Below are 21,817 nucleotides of genomic sequence, written 5' to 3'. Positions count from 1 at the left end.
TTTATTTTTTATTTACAAAATATCTTTTAGATTGAGTATTTATTGGGTCATTATGCTAGTGTATTATGTATGTTTGTAATAGTGTGTTATATGTGAAAGTGTGTTTGTATTATAAATTGTATTTTAATGTTAAGGACTCTTGGAAGATTAGTCCAAATGGGGACTAAAAGAGATTCTAATAAAATAAAATAAAATCTCTAAAAACAAGACTCTCACCGTTGCCGCCTGAATATAGACCACCCTCTGCCTCCAGCTGTGCTCTGGACACCATATGTGAACTGATTGCCCCCCATCTATCTTCAGAGCTCGTACTGCTAGGCGACCTAAACTGGAACATGCTTAACACCCCAGCCATCCTACAATCTAAGCTTGATGCCCTCAATCTCACACAAATTATCAATGAACCTACCAGGTACCTCCCCAAAGCCTTAAACACGGGCACCCTCATAGATATCATCCTAACCAACTTGCCCTCTAAATACACCTCTGCTGTCTTCAACCAAGATCTCAGCGATCACTGCCTCATTGCCTGCATCCGTAATGGGTCAGCGGTCAAACGACCTCCACTCATCACTGTCAAACGCTCCCTGAAACACTTCAGAGAGCAGGCCTTTCTAATCGACCTGGCCGGGGTATCCTGGAAGGATATTAATCTCAACCCGTCAGTAGAGGATGCCTGGATATTTTTTTTATATGCCTTCCTAACCATCTTAAATAAGCATGCCCCATTCAAGAAATTTAGAACCAGGAACAAATATAGACTTGGTTCTACCCAGACCTGACTGCCCTTAACCAACACAAAAACATCCTATGGCGTTCTGCATTAGCATCGAACAGCCCCCGTGATATGCAGCTGTTCAGGGAAGCTAGAAACCATTATACACAGGCAGTTAGAAGAGCCAAGGCTATCTGTTTCAATCAGAAATGTGCTTCCTGCAACACTAACTCAAAAAGGTTCTGGGACATTGTAAAGTCCACGGAGAATAAGAACACCTCCTCCCAGCTGCCCACTGCACTGAAGATAGGCAACACTGTCACCACTGATAAATCCACCATAATTGAGAATTTCAATAAGCATTTTTCTACGGCTGGCCATGCTTTCCACCTGGCTACTCCTACCCCGGTCAACAGCACTGCACCCCCCACAGCAACTCGCCCAAGCCTTCCCCATTTCTCCTTCTCCCAAATCCGTTCAGCTGATGTTCTGAAAGAGCTGCAAAATCTGGACCCCTACAAATCAGCCGGGGCTAGCCAATCTGGACACTTTCTTTCTAAAATTATCTGCCGAAATTGTTGCCACCCCTATTACTAGCCTGTTCAACCTCTTTTTTCGTGTCGTCTGAGATTCCCAAAGATTGGAAAGCAGCTGCGGTCATCCCCCTCTTCAAAGGGGGGGACACTCTTGACCCAAACTGCTACAGACCTATATCTATCCTACCCTGCCTTTCTAAGGTCTTCGAAAGCCAAGTCAACAAACAGATTACCGACCATTTCTAATCTCACCATACCTTCTCTGCTATGCAATCTGGTTTCAGAGCTGGTCATGGGTGCACCACAGCCACGCTCAAGGTCCTAAACGATATCTTATCTTAATCGATAAGAAACATTACTGTGCAGCCATATTCATTGATCTGGCCAAGGCTTTCGACTCTGTCAATCACCACATCCTCATCGGCAGACTCGACAGCCTTGGTTTCTCAAATGATTGCCTCGCTTGGTTCACCAACTACTTCTCTGATAGAGTTCAGTGTGTCAAATCGGAGGGTCTGCTGTCCGGACCTCTGGCAGTCTCTATGGGGGTGCCACAGGGTTCAATTCTTGGAACGACTCTCTTCTCTGTATACATCAATGATGTCGCTCTTGCTGCTGGTGAGTCTCTGATCCACCTCTATGCAGACAACACCATTCTGTATACTTCTGGCCCTTCTTTGGACAATGTGTTAACAACCCTCCAGACAAGCTTCAATGCCATACAACCCTCCTTCCATGGCCTACAATTGCTCTTAAATACAATTTTGCACACCCAATTTTTCAGTTTTTGATTTGTTAAAAAAGTTTGAAATATCCAATAAATGTCGTTCCACTTCATGATTGTGTCCCACTTGTTGATTCTTCACAAAAAAATACAGTTTTATATCTTTATGTTTGAAGCCTGAAATGTGGCAAAAGGTCGCAAAGTTCAAGGGGGCCGAATACTTTCGCAAGGCACTGTACGTTTATGGGGGTCAATTAAGGAAGACATCCTCTTCTGCAAACCATTGTAAACCAAGACAACAGGAGAGGATATGTTTAATGTACTGGACAGCTTTGTGACATCAAATGGACTTTGGAGGTCAAGATGGTATCTGTACTGATGGCGCAAAAGCCATGACAAGGAGACATAGTGTAGTGGTAACGAGAGTGCAAGCAGTTTCTCCCGACGTCACTTGGGTACACTGCAGCATCCACCGAGATGCTCTTGCTGCCAAGGGAATGCCTGACAACTTGAAAGATGTTTTGGACGCTACAGTGAAAATGGTTAACTTTGTTAAAGCAAGGCCCCTGAACTCTTGTGTATTTTTTGCATTAGGCAATGATATGAGCAGCGACCATGTAACGCTTTTACAACATACAGAAAGGCGCTGGTTATCATGGGGAAAAGTATTGACGTGTTACTTTGAATTGCAAGACAAAAGTTTTCTTTACTGACCATAATTTTCACTTGTCTGACCGCTTGCATGATGATGAGATTCTCCCACGACTGGCCTATCTGGTGTATGCTTTTTCCTGTCTAAATCATCTGAATCTAGGATTACAGGGACTCTCCGCAACTATATTCAATGTGTGGGACAAAAATGAGGCTATGATTACGAAGTTGGAGCTCTTCTCTGTCTGCATTAACAAGGACAACACACAGGTCTTTCCATCATTGTATGCTTTTTTGTGTGCAGATGAACTCAAGCTTACAGACAATGTCAAATGTGATATAGCGAAGTACCTGAGTGAGCTGGGTGTGCAATTACACAGGTACTTTATCAAAAAGGAATACACAAATAACTGGATTCGTTATTCCTTTCATGCCCTGCCTCCAGTCCACTTAACGATATATGAACAAGAGAGCCTCATCAAAATTGTAACAAGCGGTTCTGTGAAAAATGTATTTAATCAGAAGCCACTGACAGATTTCTGGAAAGGGCTGCACTCAGAATATCTGCCTTGGCAAATCGCACTGTTAAGACACTGATGCCATTTGCAACCATGTATAATTCTCGGCCCTCACTAGCATGAAAACTAAATATAAGCACAGACTGTGTGGAAAATTATTTAAGACTCTCCAATACAACCCTACATTGTAGTTATGTGCATCCTTTCAAGTACACCGTTCTCATGAACCTGTGGTGAGATATTCCCCATTTTTGATGAACAAATAAAGTATTATATGTCAGATGGCTAAATAAAGAGCAAAATTATTATGTGTTCTGGTCCTATAAGAACTCTTTGTCACTTCCCGCGAACCGGGTTGTGACAATAACTAACACTCATGTTTAATAAATGTATCGTATAGTGCGTGTGTGGCAGGCTTACAATGGTGGCAAAAAAACATGAGGGTGCCGACTGGTGCTAAAGGGGGTACGCAGCTGGAGGTTGAATGTTTGAAGGGGTACAGGATTTAAAAAGGTTTGGGACGCATTTCCTTCCTAAGCGGCCTGGTCCCATGGTGTTCATGCTTGCGTACTATTGTTTGTACAGATGAATGTGGTACCTTCAGCCGTTTGGAAATTGCTCCCAAGGATGAACCAGACTTGTGGAGGCCTACAATTTTTTTTCTGAGGTCTTGGTTGATTTTAGATTTTCCCATGATGTCAAGCAAAGAGGCACTGAGTTTGAAGGTAGGCCTTGAAATACATCCACAGGTACACCTCCAATTGACTAAAATTATGTCCATTGGCCTATCAGAAGCTTCTAAAGCCATGACTTGCTACTGTTATTTTCTTTACTTATCAGTTGTTTACCTAAAACCTAAATAATAATACCTAAATACTTAAAACTGCACTGTTGGTTAGGGCTTGTAAGTAAACATTTCACTCTACCTGTTGTATTCAGCGACGTGACATACATTTTCATTTGATTTGAAAATCTGCAGAGCTGAGAAGGTTGTATCCCCCATATAAATATAATTCTGTTGGTTGCAAGAATTTTGAATAATAATTTAAATTTAAAAATTCAAAGTTTTGAATCTGATGTAATTTTGGCTATCAGTTCATAAACCATGTGCATGGAATTGGTTCGTCAAATGTTTAGCTATCTATATAAACACCAGTGCATATTTTGTATATAATGTCTGAGTGTTGGAGTGTGCCCCTGGCTTTCCGTAAAATATTTTTGTACATTTTTAAACAAGAAAATTATGCAGTCTGCTTCGCTTAATATAAGAAATGTGAAATTATTTTGATTTTTACTTTTGATACTTAAGTATATTTTAGCTGTTACACACGCCTCTATGAAGAGGGAACGCAACACCCTGCTGCAACTAAACTCTCCGTGAAGCGAAAAAGGTATGGACTGTGGGTGCGAGTAAGGATGACAGGCAGAATGTGGTACCGTTTACAAGGACTTTATTCCTTCACACGTACCTGCCTAACCACTTTTATCTAATTTAGCACCACCTGGTGCACTAACCAAAATACAGGAGGTGGTCCGCCCAGGTCTTACCTATTGTGCATAGACAATGAATATACTACGGGTATATGTATGCCCGCAGGCTTCTTGCCTAAGCACTCCCTAGGTGCCTTCCCCTTCCCCCTGGGAACAAATTAAACAGAATATTAAACAACTTTCACAAACAAACTAAGAAACAAAGGACATCAAATAAGCTATACCTGAGCAACAAACTCACAGAACATAACACTTCCCTCCCAGCAATGAACTCCCAGCAAAATCAACCTCTAGCAAAATCTCTCTGCAATGACCTCCCAGCAAATCTCTCTCCTGAACAGAACACTGGCTTTTATATAGCTTCTGAAGGAATGGGTAATTGGAGACAGCTGTGTCTTGAAGAGGGGGCGGGGTCAGCTCTCCAATTAGCCATGGAGTCAACCAATCAGCTGCTTGAGGGATTTCAGGAAGCCATTTCCTGAAATAAACACATGCAAAAACACAAACTACAACACATAATCTGGGGAACGTAACATTAGCAAATACATTTAGTTTGATACTTAAGTGTGTTGAAAACCAAATACTTGTATACTTTTACTCAAGTAGTATTTTCACTTGGTAATCTTCACCTTTACTTGAGTAACGTTCTATCAAGGTACTATACTTTTACTCAAGTATGACAATTTGGTACTTTTTTCACAACTGATGATTTGAAAAAGTTGCAAAAAAAAGGCAAGCTGTGTCATGACTTACTGCAGAAATTGGGCATCATTCCTAAGTGATAATATATCATTCACATGTGATAGGCTATTAGTGTCCCCCATCATACTGTTCTTAATTTAGTGTCATCTTTACATATACTAAATAATATATGTATGAAATTAGTTTTTATTTAGAATAGACCATTATCATGCACCTGTCTCGGAACAGGGGCAATGGGGGAAAAAAATGTAATGTATGTGCTTAAATAGAAAAGGGAGGACGCTTTTCCTCTGGTTCATTTTCATGGCATTCGGGTAGGCTATACTCCTGTTGTAAAACAAATCAATGTGCTTAATATTAGTAAAGTTGATAAATGAATACAGTAGGTCTAGCCTAGTGGTGGAAAAAGCACTAAATTGTCTTACTTGAGTAAAAGTAAAGATACCTTAACCTCTTACGTCCACCCGACACGCAGGTGTCCCATCTAGCCATCTGGAAATGCAAATGCCCTACGCTAAATGCTAATAGCACTCGTTAAAACTCAAACGTTCATTAAAACACACATGCAGGGTACTGAATTAAAGCTACACTCGTTGTGAATCCAGCCAACAAGTCAGATTTTTAAAATGCTTTTCTCGCGAAAGCATGAGAAGCTATTATCTGATAGCATGCAACACCCCGAAATACCTGAAGGGGACGTAAACAAAATAATTAGCATTGCCGGCGCTACACAAAACGCAGAAATAAAATATAAAACATTCATTACCTTTGGCGATCTTCTTTGTTGGCACTCCTAGATGTCCCATAAACATCACTATTGGGTCTTTTTCCCGATTAAATCGGTCCATATATACCCTAAATATCGATCTATGAAGAGTGTGTGATCAAGGAAAAAACAGCGTTTTAAAACGCAACGTCATTTTTTGAAATTAAAAAAGTCGACGATAAACACTTTGAAATACTTTTGTAATCCAACTTTAGGTATTAGTAAACGTTAATAATCAAATTGATCACGGGGCGATGTGTATTCAATAGCTCCACGTCTTCAAATCATGGTCGGAAATTTGTCATCCAAAACATCCTGTCGGAGACCGGAAGGAATGGGCTCTCTCTCACTCGTTTGACCAAGAAACAAAGCCCAGGCAATTGACAAGACTGGCGACATCCTGTGGAAGCTGTAGGACTTGCAATCTCAGCCCCATGTAATTTGCTTTCCAATAGACAATACATGCAAGTGGCGCATTGATATATTTTCCAGATTTTGGTGATCAGTTTTTCTTCCGCTTTTCGATGAAACACACGTTATGTTATAGTCACAGCCGTGATTTAACCAGTTTTAGAAACATCAGAGGGTTTTCTATCCACACATACTAATCATATGCATATACTATATTCCTGGCATGAGTAGCAGGACGCTGAAATGTTGCGCGATTTGAATGTTCGAAAAAGTAGGGGGAAGGCTTAACAGGTTTTAACAGAAAATGACTCAAGTAAAAGTGAAGGTTACCCAGTAAGATACTACTTGAGTAAAAGTCCAAAAGTATCTGGTTTTAAATATACTTAAGTACAGTGTTAGAAAAGTCCTACATTGTCATACTTGAGTAAAAGTACAAAGTAAATGCTTTACATCAAATTCCTTATATTAAGCAAACTGTGTTCATATTAATTTTAATTAGGGAGAGACAGGTGCACACTCCAACACTCAGACATCATTTTAGGGCTCCCAAGTGGCGCAGTGGTCTAAAACACTACATCTCAGTGGTAGTGGCATCACTACAGACAACCTGGTTTGAATCCAGACTACCATTGTAGGCCGTCATTGTAAACAAGAATTTGTTCTTAATTAACTGACTTGCCTAGTTAAATGTAGGTTAAATAAAAACATAATTTAAAAACACATTATTTGTGATCATAGGCAGAAGAGATGACAAAGCATTATATAGGTGCCACAATTCTGTCCTGCTAGAGCATTCTAAATGTAACAAGTACTTTTAGTATGGAGGAAAATTATTAATTAATTCATTTTCTTTTGGAATGTAGTGGGAGTAAATGTGAAAGTTGTAAAAATATGAATAGCAAAGTAAAGCACAGATACCCCAAAAATCTACTTATGGCTGTGGGGCAGTATTGAGTAGCTTGGATGAATAAGTTGCCCAAAGTAAACGGCCTGCTCCTCAGTCTCAGTTGCTAATATATGCATAGTATTAGTAGTATTGGATAGAAAACACTCTGAAGTTTCTAAAACTGTTTAAATGATGTATGTGAGTATAACAGAACTCATATGGCAGGCAAAATCCTGAGGAGAAATCAAAACAGGAAGTAAGAAATCTGAGCTTGATATGTATTCACCACAGTTCCCATTGAAATCCCCTTGGAATATTAATGATGTTGCACTTCCTAGGGCTTCCACTAGATGTCAACCATCTATAGAAATGTGAATGAGACTTCTACTGTGTTGTGGGACTGAATGAGAGCAGAATCTATCAGGTGACTGGCAGTCAGCCATTTCCTGATCACGCGCATTCCTCATGGTATCCTCTTGCGTTCCATTGCTCATCAAGACACACAGGAATTCTCCGGTTGGAGATATATGTTAAAAACATCCTAATGATTGATTCTGTACTTAGTTTGAAATGTTTCTTCGACCTGTAATATAACTTTTTGAAGTTTTTGTCCGACGTAACGTTGACCAGAATGAGCGTTTGGATATGTATACCAAACGCGCTAACAAAATAAGGTATTTGTACATAAAGAACGGACATTATCAAACAAAACAGGCATTTATTGTGGACCTGGGATTCCTGGAGTGCTTTCTGATGAAGATCATCAAAGGTAAGGGAATATTTATCATGTAACTTTTTGTTTATGTTGACGCCAACATGGCGGCTATTATGACTATTTTTCTGAGCGCCGTCTCAGATTACTGCATGGTTTGCTAATTCCATAAAGTTGTCTTGAAATTGGACACAGCGGTTGCATTAAGGAGAGGTATATCTATAATTCCATGTGTATAACTTGTATTATCAGCTAAATTGAATGATGTGGCTTTGCAAAATCACTGGATGTTTTTGGAACTAGTGAATGTAATGCGCAAATGTAAACTCATATTTTGATAAATATGAACTTTATCAAACAAAACATACATGTATTGTGTAACATGAAGTCCTATGAGTGTCATCTGATGAAGATCATCAAAGGTTAGTGACCAATCTTATCTCTATTTGTGCTTTTTGTGACTGCTATCTTTGGCTGGAAAAAATGGCTGTGTTTATTGTCGTTTGGTGGTGACCTAACATAATAGTTTGTGGTGCTTTTGCTGTAAAGCATATTTGAAATTCGGACACTGTGGTGGGATTAACAACACGATTACCTTTAAAATGGTATGAGATACATGTATGTTTGAGGAATTTTAATTATGAGATTTTTGATGTTTTGAATTTGGCACCCTGCACTTTCACTGGCTGTTGTCATATCATCCCGTTAACGGGATGTCAGCCCAAAGAGGTTTTAAGTAGTACTTAAAAGTGTTTGTACTTAAGTACTTTAAACCACTGGTCTAGCCTATAGAAAGCTGATGGGGTCCTCACTATTTTTAATAGAGGCTATCAAAACTCTGTTTTCTCATGCAATTGAATAGCCTATAGAAATATTACGCAATATGAGTTAATGGGCTCTCATTAAGTGTTTGATTAGATTTTCGATTACCTTTGCAATGATGTCAAAGGGATTTGAGGTACAGTAGTGTGCAGAGTACCAAAGAGTACCAAGCAGTAAGCACGTTTGGTAGGCTATTCATGATCTAAATGCGATAGAAATGCACACCTATTTAGGCGAACACACCTGAAAAATTAGAGGAGAGCTGCACACTCTAGGAGCTCAGATGCAATAATTTAATTTCCAACGTTTCGACAGACAAGCTGTCTTCATCAGGGTATAATGACCAACACTGTGGGCTGACTAGTTTATATAGTGTCAAAGGACACACACAGGTGTCTGTAATCATGGCCGTGTATGGCCTGATATCATTGGTAAATGAATAGCATACGATCATAGATACAATTTGGCCACACATGTGCCCCATTCTTCCTAACAGAGCTGGTGTAACTGAGTGAGGTTTGCAGGCTTCCTTGCTCGCACACGCTTTTTCAGTTCTGCCCACAAATCATTTTCTATAGGATTGAGGTCAGGGCTTTGTGATGGCCACTCCAATACCTTGACTTTGTTGTCCTTAAGCCGTTTTGCAACAACTTTGGAAGTATGCTTGTGGTCATTGTCCATTTGGAAGACCCATTTGCGTCCAAGCATTAAAACCTCTTAAGGATCCGCCCCTTTTTTCAAATTTTGCCTGAAATTACATACTCAATTCTAACTGCCTATAGTTCAGGTCCTGAAGCAAGGATATGCATATTCTTGGTACCATTTGAAAGGAAACACTTTGAAGATTGTGGAAATGTGAAAGGAATGTAAGAGAATATAACACAATAGATCTGGCAAAAGAGAATACAAAGAAAAAAACAACTGTTATTTTGTATTTTTTTGTACCATAATCTTTGAAATGCAAGAGAAAGGCCCTAATGTTTTATTTCTGCCCAGGTACGATATACATTTTGGCCACTAGATGGCAGCAGCGTCTTTGCAATGTGTTAGACTGATCCAATAAACCATTGCATTTCTGTTCAAAATGTTGTATCTTGACTCCCCAAATATGCCTAATCTTTTTATGTTTAAAATTGTGCACTCTCATCAAACAATAGCATGCTATTCTTTCACTGTAATATATACTGTAAATTGGACAGTGCAGTTAGATTAACAAGAATTTAAGCTTTCTGCCATTATCAGATATGTCTGTGTCCTGGGAAATGTTCTTGCTACTTACAACCTAATGCAAATTGCATTGTTAGAATTTTGATGCCCAAAATGGCGGAGCAGTAAGACGTGTTTGTTTTCATCCCATGTAAATATTATATTTTTTGTTGTTAACTTTCACTGCTATGCGGATGACACACAGCTGTACATTTCGATGAAACATGGTGAAGCCCCAAAATTGCCCTCGCTCGAAGCATGTGTTTCAGACATATGGAAGTGGATGGCTGCAAATGTTCTACTTTTAAACTCGGATAAAACAGAGATGCTTGTTCTAGGTCCCAAGAAACAATGAGATCTTCTGTTGAATCTGACGATTAATCTTGATGTTTGTACAGTCGTCTCAAATGAAATTGTGAAGTACCTCGACGTTACTCTGGACCCTGATCTCTCTTTTGACGAACATATCAAGACTGTTTCAAGGACTGCTTTTTTCCATGTCCTAATTGTCCCTAGAATTTCTAAGGAAACAGCTGGTGGCAGGGCTTTCTCCTATAGAGCTTAATTTTTATGGAATGGTCTGCCTACCCATGTGAGAGACACAGACTCGGTCTCAACCTTTAAGTCTTTATTGAAGACTCATCTCTTCAGTAGGTCCAAGTGTAGTGTAGTCTGGCCCAGGAGTGTGAAGGTGAACGGAAAAGCACTGGAGCAACGAACCACCCTTGCTATCTCCGTTACTAGTCCAACGCTCTAACCACTAGAATTCCCTGCTGCCCCAGGATAGCTGCAGTAGTTTATGTGTCGGGGGGCTAGGGTCAGTCTGTTATAACTGGAGTATTTCTCCTGTCTTATCCGGTGTCCTGTGTGAATTGAAGTATGCTCTCTCTAATTCTTTCTTTCTTTCTTTCTTTCTTTCTTTCTTTCTTTCTTTCTTTCTTTCTTTCTTTCTTTCTTTCTTTCTTTCTTTCTTTCTTTCTTTCTCTCGTAGGACCTGAGCCCTAGGACCATGCCTCAGGACTACCTGGCCTGATGACTCCTTGCTGTCCCCAGTCCACCTTGCTGTGCTGCTGCTCCAGTTTCAACTGTTCTGCCTGCGGCTATGGAACCCTGACCTGTTCACCGGACGTGCTACCTGTCTCAGACCTGCTGTTTTCATCCCTGTAGAGACAGTAGTAGCGGTAGACATACTCTGAATGATCGGCTATGAAAAGCCACATTTACTCCTGAGGTGCTGACCTGTTGCACCCTTGACAACCACTGTGATTATTACTATTTGACCCTGCTGGACATCTATGAATATTTGATCATCTTGGCCATGTACTGTTATAATCTCCACCCGGCACAGCCAGAAGAAGACTGGCCACCCCTCATAGCCTGGTTCTTCTCTAGGTTTCTTCCTAGATTCTGGCCTTTTTAGGGAGTTTTTCCTAGCCACCCTGCTTCTACATCTGCATTGCTTGCTGTTTGGGGTTTTAGGCTGGGTTTCTGTTCAGCACTTTGAGATATCAACTGATGAAAGAAGGGCTTTATAAATACATTTGATTTGATTTGACAATGACTTAAAGCACAGCTCCAAACTATGCAATAACTATTTACGGAAGAAAGATGGAATTTTGTCTATAATGGAATGGCCAGCACAGTCCCCGGATCTCAATCCATTTTGAGCTCTTGTGGGAGCAGCTTGACCGTTTGGTATGTAAGTATTGCCCATCAAGCCAATCCATTACCTCAACAATTTGGTAACTAGAATGCCAAAGATCTGCTAGGCTGTAATTGCTGTAAATGGAGGATTCTTTGACAAAAGCAACATTTTAAGGACACATTTATTTTTTCAATTAAAAATCATTATTTATAACCTTGTCAATGTTTTGAATATATTTCCTATTCATGTTACAACTCATTTCATGTGTGTTTTCATGGAAAACAAGGACATTCTTAGTGACCCCAAACTTTTGAACTGTAGTGTATATAGTGTATCACCAGATAGGTGGGTCCCAAGTCATACAGATTCTGGCCTGTTCTTGTATTTAGCACACAGCCTATGAAAAGCCAGGATTCTGTGAGTGGGGTGGATCATCCAAGCTTACTGAATTAGTGTTTTCCAACAGTAGGAGGACATTTTTCTGTCAGCACAAATGTCAAAAACGAATGTCTCGGCTATTTCAGCAGAGGAACTTCCATTCATCAAAGGTTAGTGGTCTATTAAATTTACAGATGCAAATGTTTTGTTCTGTTATTACTGACCAATATAAGCCTGGTTGTTTATTTTTGTGAAAAGGATTTGGCTACATTGCAAGATGTGCATAGTCTCCTTCAAAGAGTGTTGATTGCAGACCACTGCAGACCCCCCTAAAAGATTTAGATGCACTATTGTAAAGTGGCTGTTCCACTGGATGTCTTAAGGTGTATGCACCAATTTGTAAGTCGCTCTGGATAAGAGCGTCTGCTAAATGACTTAAATGTAAATGTAATGAATACATATTATTGCATTCAAGATTATTTTACATGCCGCTTAGCCTACAGTCTTACATAAACAATGAATGGGTCCTCATTTTTACAAATCACAAATTTTAAAATGTAATATAATTCTATAATTACGTTCCCCCTCTGATCCTAGCAATTAGAAGAGCAAAGCATGTTACTGAAGCTGAGCAGTGTGATTCTACTCATCATCCAGAGCGATACAGAAAGTAGGTTTCCAATTGTCATAAAATGTTGAGATCCTGTTTTTGTCTCTTTTTTCTTATTGACACAAGCAAGACAATAACACCCACCAAACACATAATCCCACCATTCAACTGTAGTCAGCACAGTGTGTTTACTATGCTTTTAACTCGGTAGTTTTGAGCTTGCACAAATATCTGGGAATGTCTTGAATATCTTACTCTTGATTAAGTGTAAAATAGAGTCAGGGCTTTTGGCTTATTATTCCAATAACATATTCACTAAGTAGTTTCAGCCTAGACTGAACCCAGATCAGTATGTGCTTTAGCCCTTTGTTTTTACAATAGCCATACTTCAGCATCAATAGGATTTCATAGTTCATAAGCACAGCTAAATACTAATAATGGTCTTGTCTGTGTGTTTAGTTATCATCTCTGTTTATTAGAGTTCATAAACATCTATTCTACAGGTATCTTCTGGACTGTTTTTTAGGCTTGTGTTTTCTCTACAGGTACACGGGTCATTGGTGAATGCAGGACTGTGGTACAGGGGGAGGATGTGGACTTATACTGCAGACTGATAGAGACAACTGAGGACCTCGAACAGATCACATGGCAGAAAAGTACTTTGGAAGAAACACAGAACCATAATTTTATGCTGATTAATCCCAATGGGGTTACTAAATTCATTGCACCGAATGGATTGAGTGGTAGAGTCCAGTTTATTGGGAACCCATCAGAAAACCTTGGATCTATTAGAATAACTGCTGTCAGACTGTTGGATGAAGGCACCTTCACATGTATCTTCAGTGTTTTCCCCAGTGGAACATACACTACAGAGATACCTCTGACTGTGCTAGGTAAGAACTCTTCCTTCACTCTTTGCATCACTGTTTCTATGATTGACAGTGTGGAAAGACTAAATGTGATAATCAATACTAGAAAGGTAAGAAGTTGGTTGTTTCATAATTCAAGTGAAGCAAGAGCAGAGCCCTCACCTACAGAACTCTCATCTTCCATCTTCTCTGAGCTTAGAAAAAAAGGTTCCCAACGGGTTCTTTCCAGAGGGATACGATTCAACCTTTAACCTTTTTTAATCCTAAGAACCTTTTTGGAATAAATAGTTATTTGATGATTCTGTGGCAGTCATAAAATTTTGTCAGTCGGTTATTGCCATGCAAATAAAGACTGCATGTCTCACGGTAACTGACTGTTACTTAACATAATCATGTTTAGGTTCTCCGGACCTCCACACATAACAAGTTGCTGATGTGCGCCTTTGGAATATCTACATTAAAAAAATGAATTAAATACGTTTAATATACACCATCACAATAAATACATGTATTATGGGGTCCTTCTGTAGCTCAGTTGGTAGAGCATGGCGCTTGTAACGCCAGGGTAGTGGGTTCGATTCCCGGGACCACCCATACGTAGAATGTATGCACACATGACTGTAAGTCGCTTTGGATAAAAGCGTCCGCTAAATGGCATATATTATTATTATTATATTATTATTTTAATCAGGTCTAAAGAAACATTATGATATGAAGAAAATGTATTTCAGAATAACAAAATATGAGTTGGCCTACTGCGTGCTATGTGGCTATGCCCCATGTCATATGCTGTAGGCTTGTTAATTTAGCTGACAAGATATTCTTTAAGTCCCATGCCGTTATTTTATTTTATATGATTTTATATTATGAAGAATGTAATTGAAGGATATTTTTCTTGAAACATGTCCTATATGCTAGATTTAGAGTTTAGTTGTGAATGATACCAACCTTAAAGTGTCTTAGAAATCAAAACATATATGGGCTGCATGGTGCAGACATTAGGCTGTTGATGATTTGACAAAGAAGGAAAAAAAGGTTGCGCTCTGTTCCTTTCCTCAGGGTGCACTGCTGTTCTCTCATCAAGTGATTTTCACATCAGACTATTCTCAAATGAATCTTGTCTTTACCAATGTAAAATACATGTCATCTGTATGCACTCGATTAGGCAATGGAGGCCGCCAGTTTTCCCGACAGTCTGATATTCAATGATGATAGATAGGCCACTTTGGTTTTATAGTGGAGCATGTGCTTAAGAGCAGCTGAGAAATAAATACAATAACACTTATTTCACTCCACGCATTAACCACTGTTTGAGGAGTATGCTGTCGCTGCCCAACAGGTGATATTTCACCTAAACGCTGTATGCCATGGGCTCTCCAATCGTATTCCTGCAGCTACCCAGTGCTTCATTTGGGAAACCAGAATGCTGATATACATATGCATAAGCTCTAATATGCATATGGATGTTCTGAATTAATCATCACCTTGTGAGCTCTGTCCATTTCGTTACACTGTTTCAACCTCCTGTTGAACTTTTTTCTTCAAATTAATCATCACAGTGAGGTGAGTTTTAAAAGTATGAAAAAGCTGTTTTGATGATAAGTGTTTGGTGTGATTTTCGATTGCACTTGCACTGTTCTCAAAAGTGATTATGCATCTCATGGTTTATTATAAAGGTGCGTTTTTATGGTGAAAATGATCTTCCAAAACGTGAAACTCACCCCCAGCCTATGTATGCCAGTAGGCTATACTGGTTATAAAGCAAATTAATGTGCTTAAATTTAAGAAGTTACTTGGACACTTCAGTTGTTATACAAACCTTATCAAAACATGTAGGTATATGGGCTTGGGTACATGAGGTGTGTGACTATGATTTGCAGTGGTGTAAAGTACATAAATAAACATACTTTAAAGTACTCCTTAAAGTAGTTTTTGGGGTATCTGTACTTTCCTTTACTATTTATATTTTTTATAACTTTTACTTTTAATTCACTACATTCCTAAAATATCATACTTTTTACTCCATACATTTTTCCTGATAACCCAAAGTACTTTTTCTAAGGGGTAGATCAGCTTTAATGTTGCAGATAGATTCTAACTTCCATCAATGTAATTGTCTGCATCACTTCCAATCCCCCATGTATATTTGCAAAGAATACATGGGGGATTGGAAGTGATGCAGACAATTACATTGATGGAAGTTAGAATCTATCTGCAACATTAAAGCTGATTTACCTCTTAATATACTGTATATATATACACACACATACACACACACATACATACACACACATACATACATACATACATACATACATACATACATACATACATACATACATACATACATACATACAGATCCCATTTAAAAAATATTTTTAACACTTTTTTACTTTCTAATCCTACCACCCCTCCTCTAATTGGAGTAAACTAGTGAATACTAAATACATTTTATGGACACAGTCAATTTTACAATAGTTCTATTTTGTTTGTTTTTACTCCTGTCTTTCTCTACCCTCAACCTCTCCCTGTTCTGTGACAGGTGCACGATAATGATCCATTCTAAATAAAAACAAATTTCATACATATATTATTTAGTATATGAAAAGACAACACTAAATTAAGAACAGTCTGATGGGGGACACTAATAGCCTATCACTTGTGAATGACGTATTATCACTTAGGAATGAAGTCCAGGTTGTGCAGTAAGGTAAGACACAGCTTGCCTTTATTTGCAACTTTTTCAAATCATCAGTGGTGGAAAAAGTACCAAATGGTCATACTTGAATAAAAGTATAAATACCTTAATAGAAAGTTACTCAAGTAAAAGTGAAAGTTACCAAGTAAAATACTACTTGAGTAAAAGTATAAAAGTATTTGATTTAAAAAAAAAACTTAATTATCAAAAGAAAATGTAATTGCTAAAATATACTTAAGTATGAAAAGTAAAAGTTAAAATTTAAATATACATTTCTAATTTCTTATATTAAGCAAATCAGACTGCACCATTTTATTGCTTTAAAAATGTACAGATAGCCACGGCACACTCCAACAGTCAGACATGATTTACAAAAGATGCATTTGTGTTTAGTGAGTCCGCCAGAAGATAGGCAGTAGGGATGATCACGTGTTCTCTTGATAGTGAGTGAATTTCACAACATTCAAATGTATGGAATTGAATTGAATTTATTTTGGGTAACAGAATATAGTATTAATTAAAACGCTTGTTTCCATAGTGGTCCTCAAAGGTAAAAACAATAACACAAATAATGATTAAATGTTAAGACAAACAAGCATGAATACATTCATTTATATTGACATCCTAAAAAGTGGCACTATTCCCTAACCTTAAAATAAACTCTACAAATTTCACATGAAAACAGTCTATGTAAAGGGTACAAGAACAAAAGAAAAAATAATGCAACAAATATTGTGTTTAAACTCAAATACACTAATTGAGAAAAAAAACATTTTTTTTTAAATAAATAAAAAAGGTCATCTTTGCAAATTATATCATAGGTAGGACATGCAGCTATCAAAGCGTGGAAATGTACGTTCTACCCAAAATTACAACCACATCATTTCAGAAATACCACAGAAATTTAAGAGTAAAGTGGAAGGGGGAAAAAGTAAGGAACTTGTCTGTCTGCCCTGCATTAAAGACCAAAAACTTTGAATTGTTCAATTTAAATTATTATACAAAATTCTTGCAACCAATAGAATGCTATTTATATGGGGGATACAACCTTCCCATCTCTGCAGATTTTGCTGCGAAGAGACAGAATCATTAGATATTTTGTTTTGATACTGTCCATATGTAGCTTGTTTTTGGTCACAGGTCCAGGAATGGCTGAAGAATTGCAATATTTACCTGGAGCTAACTCTGCAGATAGCACTACTGGATGATCTGAGAAGTCATAGTCAATCGATCAATAATATAATAATATGTCAGCAAGCATTGTATTTTCAATGTATAATCTGTAGAAACAATGAGATTTGAAAGATTCAGAACTGAAACATCACAGAACAGTTGAAAAATATATGGCAAATAGAAATCCAATATAGATGGGGTTAAGAGATAGATGGGAGGGGTTGAACACAAAATAACTAATGTAAAACATACTGTGTCCGTAATACGTCTATAATAAGCACACATAATTTTGGGCTCCCGAGTGGCGCAGTGATCTCAGACACTGCATCTCAGTGCAAGAGGCGTCACTGCAGTAGCTGATTTGAATCCAGGCTGCATCACATCTGGCTGGGATTGGGAGTCCCATAGGGAGGTGCACTCTGGGTTTGGCTGGGGTAGGCCGCCATTGTAAATAATAATTTGTTCTTAACTGACTTGCCTAGTTCAATAAAGGTTCAACTAAATATAGGTTATAAGTTAAATATACTAAAGTACAGTGGTATAAAAAGTACTCAATTGTCAAAGTAAATGCTATACATCATATTCCTTATTTTTAGCAAACCAGAGGGCACAGTCTTCTTCTTATTTTTAATTAGGGACAGACAGGTGCACACTCAGACGTAATTTACAAACACGTTAGTTGTGTTTCGTGAGTCTGCCAGATCATAGGCAGTAGGGATGACAAAGCGGTATATTGATAGGTGCCATAATTCTGTCCTGCTTGAGCATTTTAAATGTAAGGAGTACCTTTAGCTGCCAGGAAAAATCTTTTTTATTGAGTAAAATGTACATTATTTTCTTTAGGAAGGTAGTGGAGTAAAGGTAATACTTGTATTATTAAGTACTTTACACCATTGGTCTAGCCTATAGAAAGCTGATGGGCTACCTCCTCCCCTTTTTAATAGAGGCCATCATAACTGTTTTCTCATGCAATTGCATAGCCTATAGAAATGTGTTTGAATAGATTTTCAATTACCTTTGCAATGGTGTCAGAGTGATTAGATGGACAATAGTGTGCAGAGTACCAAGCAGTGAGCACGTTTGGTAGGCTACTAATGACCATCAGCAGCATCAGAGCTTGGAGAAGACTAAACACCCCAAAACCATGCCCATCATTATCATATTTCCCAGCATTTTCTATTGCAGATAGATTTGTTTGTTTCAATATCTGTGTGTTTGTATCTGAATTGATTAACCTTATGTTACATGGGAAAAAAATGACAATATTTGTCTCAATTTTTCCGATCTTTTAATAGTTGGACTTATAGCGCCCGTTACTGAGACAGTAGTTCCAGTTTAGATTATTTAGGTAGATATTTTATCAAATTTGCCTGACCTGGCAGTCTTTCTAAAATGCATGTTGTAGGTGATTAAAAGTTCCAATTGTTCGATATCTTCATTCTGGTTGAGGAAGACACTTAAACCTAATTTGCTCCAGCTGTGCTGTACTACTATGGCTGACCCTGAAAAACAACAAATCTCACTGCAATTATCCGGTGTATGTGACAATAAAACATTTTGAAATAGATTGTATTACTTATAGAGGGTTCTTGGCAGAACCATTTAAAGGGGGATCTATGAAGAACACATAGATATCCAATTCTCATTCGTAATTCTATGGAAGAACCCTACGAGAGGGTTCTAGGTAGAACCAAAAAGGGATCCCATATGGGGACAACTAAAGAACTCTATGTGGTTGTACGTAGCACCTTCCTTTCTGAGAGTGTATCCTCTTACTCAAGCTGTAAACCAGTAGAGTACAGGCATCAATGGTTTCCCTAATGGTGGAACAGATGTTGGAATATACAGAATACACCACTATATCCTGCATTCATTAACAGTATAATCACTGACCTGTGAATGATTTTCAGTGGAACTGCTGAAGCTGAAAAACAGATTTTGGGATGTGTGTGTGAAACTTAATCCCTCAGGTGCAGGTAACTCTCATCAAGGTGAGCTGAAACCTGTTAAAACTGTATTTGCCTAAACCTACAATACAGTAAATGTGTCGCTACTAATGTATATTGTAATTGGCCAGATAGAGAACATGATATGGTTTATTTAAAGTTTGTTGGACATATAACATGAGCATTTCATGTGATGTGAGGTCTGTTTTGGTAGTTCCATGTATAGTTCAACATTTACAATGAGTTACTTGTTCATGTTTTCTGTTCTCTGTTTTTTTTGTTTCTGGCCACAGTTCCTCCAGTAGTGAGTGTGACAGTTGATGTTCCTCCTGTCACTGGGGAAAATGAGGTTGTCTTGGCAACCTGTGTGGCTGCTGGTGCCAAGCCACAGGCAGAAGTGACATGGAAGACGGGTGCATTTGGCAGTTTGTTGAGGACAGTGACTAACTTCACACAGCACACCAATGGAACCACCACAGTACTCAGCCACCTGCTTGGGTTGCCAACCAGAGCAGCCAATCAGCAGCAGGTCCAGTGTGTGGTCAACCAGTCTGCCCTGGCAACAGAAAGGAGCTACAACTACAACTTAGACATCCACTGTAAGTATACACTCCACTACTACTGCCCTACCCTATCGTCAGACACAGTAAATATATTCTACTACCACTGTCCTACACCATATACATCTAACGTAAGTATATATTATACTAGCACTCTCCTTCACTATAGACATCCACTGTAAATATATATTCCACTATCACTGTCATAGACCATAGACATCCACTGTATGTATAGTGTCACTGTCTTCACTGGCTGTAGCCTAGTAGCCCCTCTAACCAGTCCCAGTCTGTCTATACATTCTTAGAAAATAAGGTGCTATCCTAGAACCAAAAATTTTGTTTTTTGTCTTTCAAAATAGGAGAACCCTTTGAATAACCTCCTATTAGTTCCAGGTCTAAACCTTTTGGGTTCCAGGTAAAACCCTTTCAACCGAGGAAAGCCTTTGATCTAGCCCGTAACAACTGTTATTTTCTTTAGCTTAAACATAGTTCTGAGGCACAGAGTGGTATGGACCTTTACAAGGCTTTCTTTGTACCGCTCCTCTACTGAAAGTAATCAAACTGAAATTAAGGAAGATAAGGTTTTGCCTCATCTGAGCTTTGAGCCAGTAACTGAAAGGTTGCAAGATTGAATCCCTGAGCTGACAAGGTAAACATCTGTCGTTCTGCCCCTGAACAAGGCAGTTAACCCACTGTTCCTAGGCTATAATTGTAAATAAGAATGTGTTCTTAACTGACTTGCCTACTTAAACAAACGTTCAATTAAAATCAAACAAATCTGTGGATTAAAGTTCCACTCCTGTCATTGTTATAGTTGTAATATAGCTGTCTTGGTATTGGTGTGTGAGTGTAGGTCTTTTTACATTCTATACCTGCAGTAACTGTAATCACCTCTCTGTTTCTCTTTCTCTGTCTCTCAAATCAAAGAAAATTCAATGTTGCTAATCACATACGCCGACTACAACTGGTGTAGACTTTACAGTGAAATGCTTGCTTAAAATCCTTTCCCAACGATGCAGAGTTTAAAAAATAAATTCAATAGTAACTAACACAAGAGGAATAAAAATAAAATACGCAAGAATTGAGCTATATGCAAGGAGTACCAGTACCAGATCAACGTGCAGAGGTACGAGGTACAGGTAGTTGAGGTAGATATGTACATGAAAGCAGGGTCAAGTGACTAGGCATCAGGATAGTAATAATAATAGTAAAATAAAGAACAGAGTAGTGTGGGAGCAAACGGTACATATAGGGACAAACATAATACTGTACAGCAAAGATGTACATTAGACCACAAGAGGGAAGAGGACACACTTAGAGTGCATTTGCCATTCTGGTATGAACAGGAAACCAAGAAATAACAGACATAATGGCCAAAGCCATAAAATACATAAATGCTTAGGGTTAAGTGCATTGTCTATTGTAGAGGACAGGAAACCAAAGCAAGGCCATGAGTGCATAGGACAGCTGGACATACCGAGGTCAGAGGGGCACACAAAGGAGGGTGGGTTCCTGCCACCATTGTAATGGAAGAAGCCTGAACTGAAAGATAATGGTGGCAGATGACCTGAGGGAAGTAACTTCATAAACATGTGGAATGAACTCATATACTGTGTGTGTATAAATACAGAGCCAGTGTTCGCTCGCTCTCGCTCTCTCTCTCTCTCTCTCTCTCTCTCTCTCTCTCTCTCTCTCTCTCTCTCTCTCTCTCTCTCTCTCTCTCTCTCTCTCTCTCTCTCTCTCTCTCTCTCTCAATTAAATTAAATTCAATTCAAGGGCTTTATTGGCATGGGAAACA

At 38.6% G+C, this 21,817-nt stretch overlaps 1 protein-coding gene and 1 long non-coding RNA gene across 3 annotated transcripts in view; one reads left to right on the top strand and one right to left on the bottom strand.

Moving 5' to 3' along the window:
• The window catches only part of LOC127915044 (uncharacterized), a 110,168-nt gene that overhangs the window by 53,747 nt on the left and 34,604 nt on the right, over positions 1-21,817 (bottom strand). The window lies entirely within an intron of this gene.
• The window catches only part of LOC118376217 (nectin-1-like), a 32,625-nt gene continuing 23,033 nt past the window's right edge, over positions 12,226-21,817 (top strand). For both annotated transcript variants that reach the window (XM_052493352.1, XM_052493353.1), the window contains exons 1-4: positions 12,226-12,333; positions 12,761-12,833; positions 13,319-13,666; positions 19,753-20,058. In XM_052493352.1, coding sequence (XP_052349312.1) covers positions 12,292-12,333; positions 12,761-12,833; positions 13,319-13,666; positions 19,753-20,058 — 769 coding nt within the window. In that variant the 5' untranslated portion in view covers positions 12,226-12,291. The remainder of the gene's footprint in view (positions 12,334-12,760; positions 12,834-13,318; positions 13,667-19,752; positions 20,059-21,817) is intronic.

The sequence above is a fragment of the Oncorhynchus keta genome, chromosome 34, assembly GCF_023373465.1.
Source record: "Oncorhynchus keta strain PuntledgeMale-10-30-2019 chromosome 34, Oket_V2, whole genome shotgun sequence".
Classification (NCBI taxonomy): domain Eukaryota; kingdom Metazoa; phylum Chordata; class Actinopteri; order Salmoniformes; family Salmonidae; genus Oncorhynchus; species Oncorhynchus keta.
Note: the sequence above shows the minus strand (reverse complement) of the source record. Positions and strands in the feature narration are given on the sequence as shown.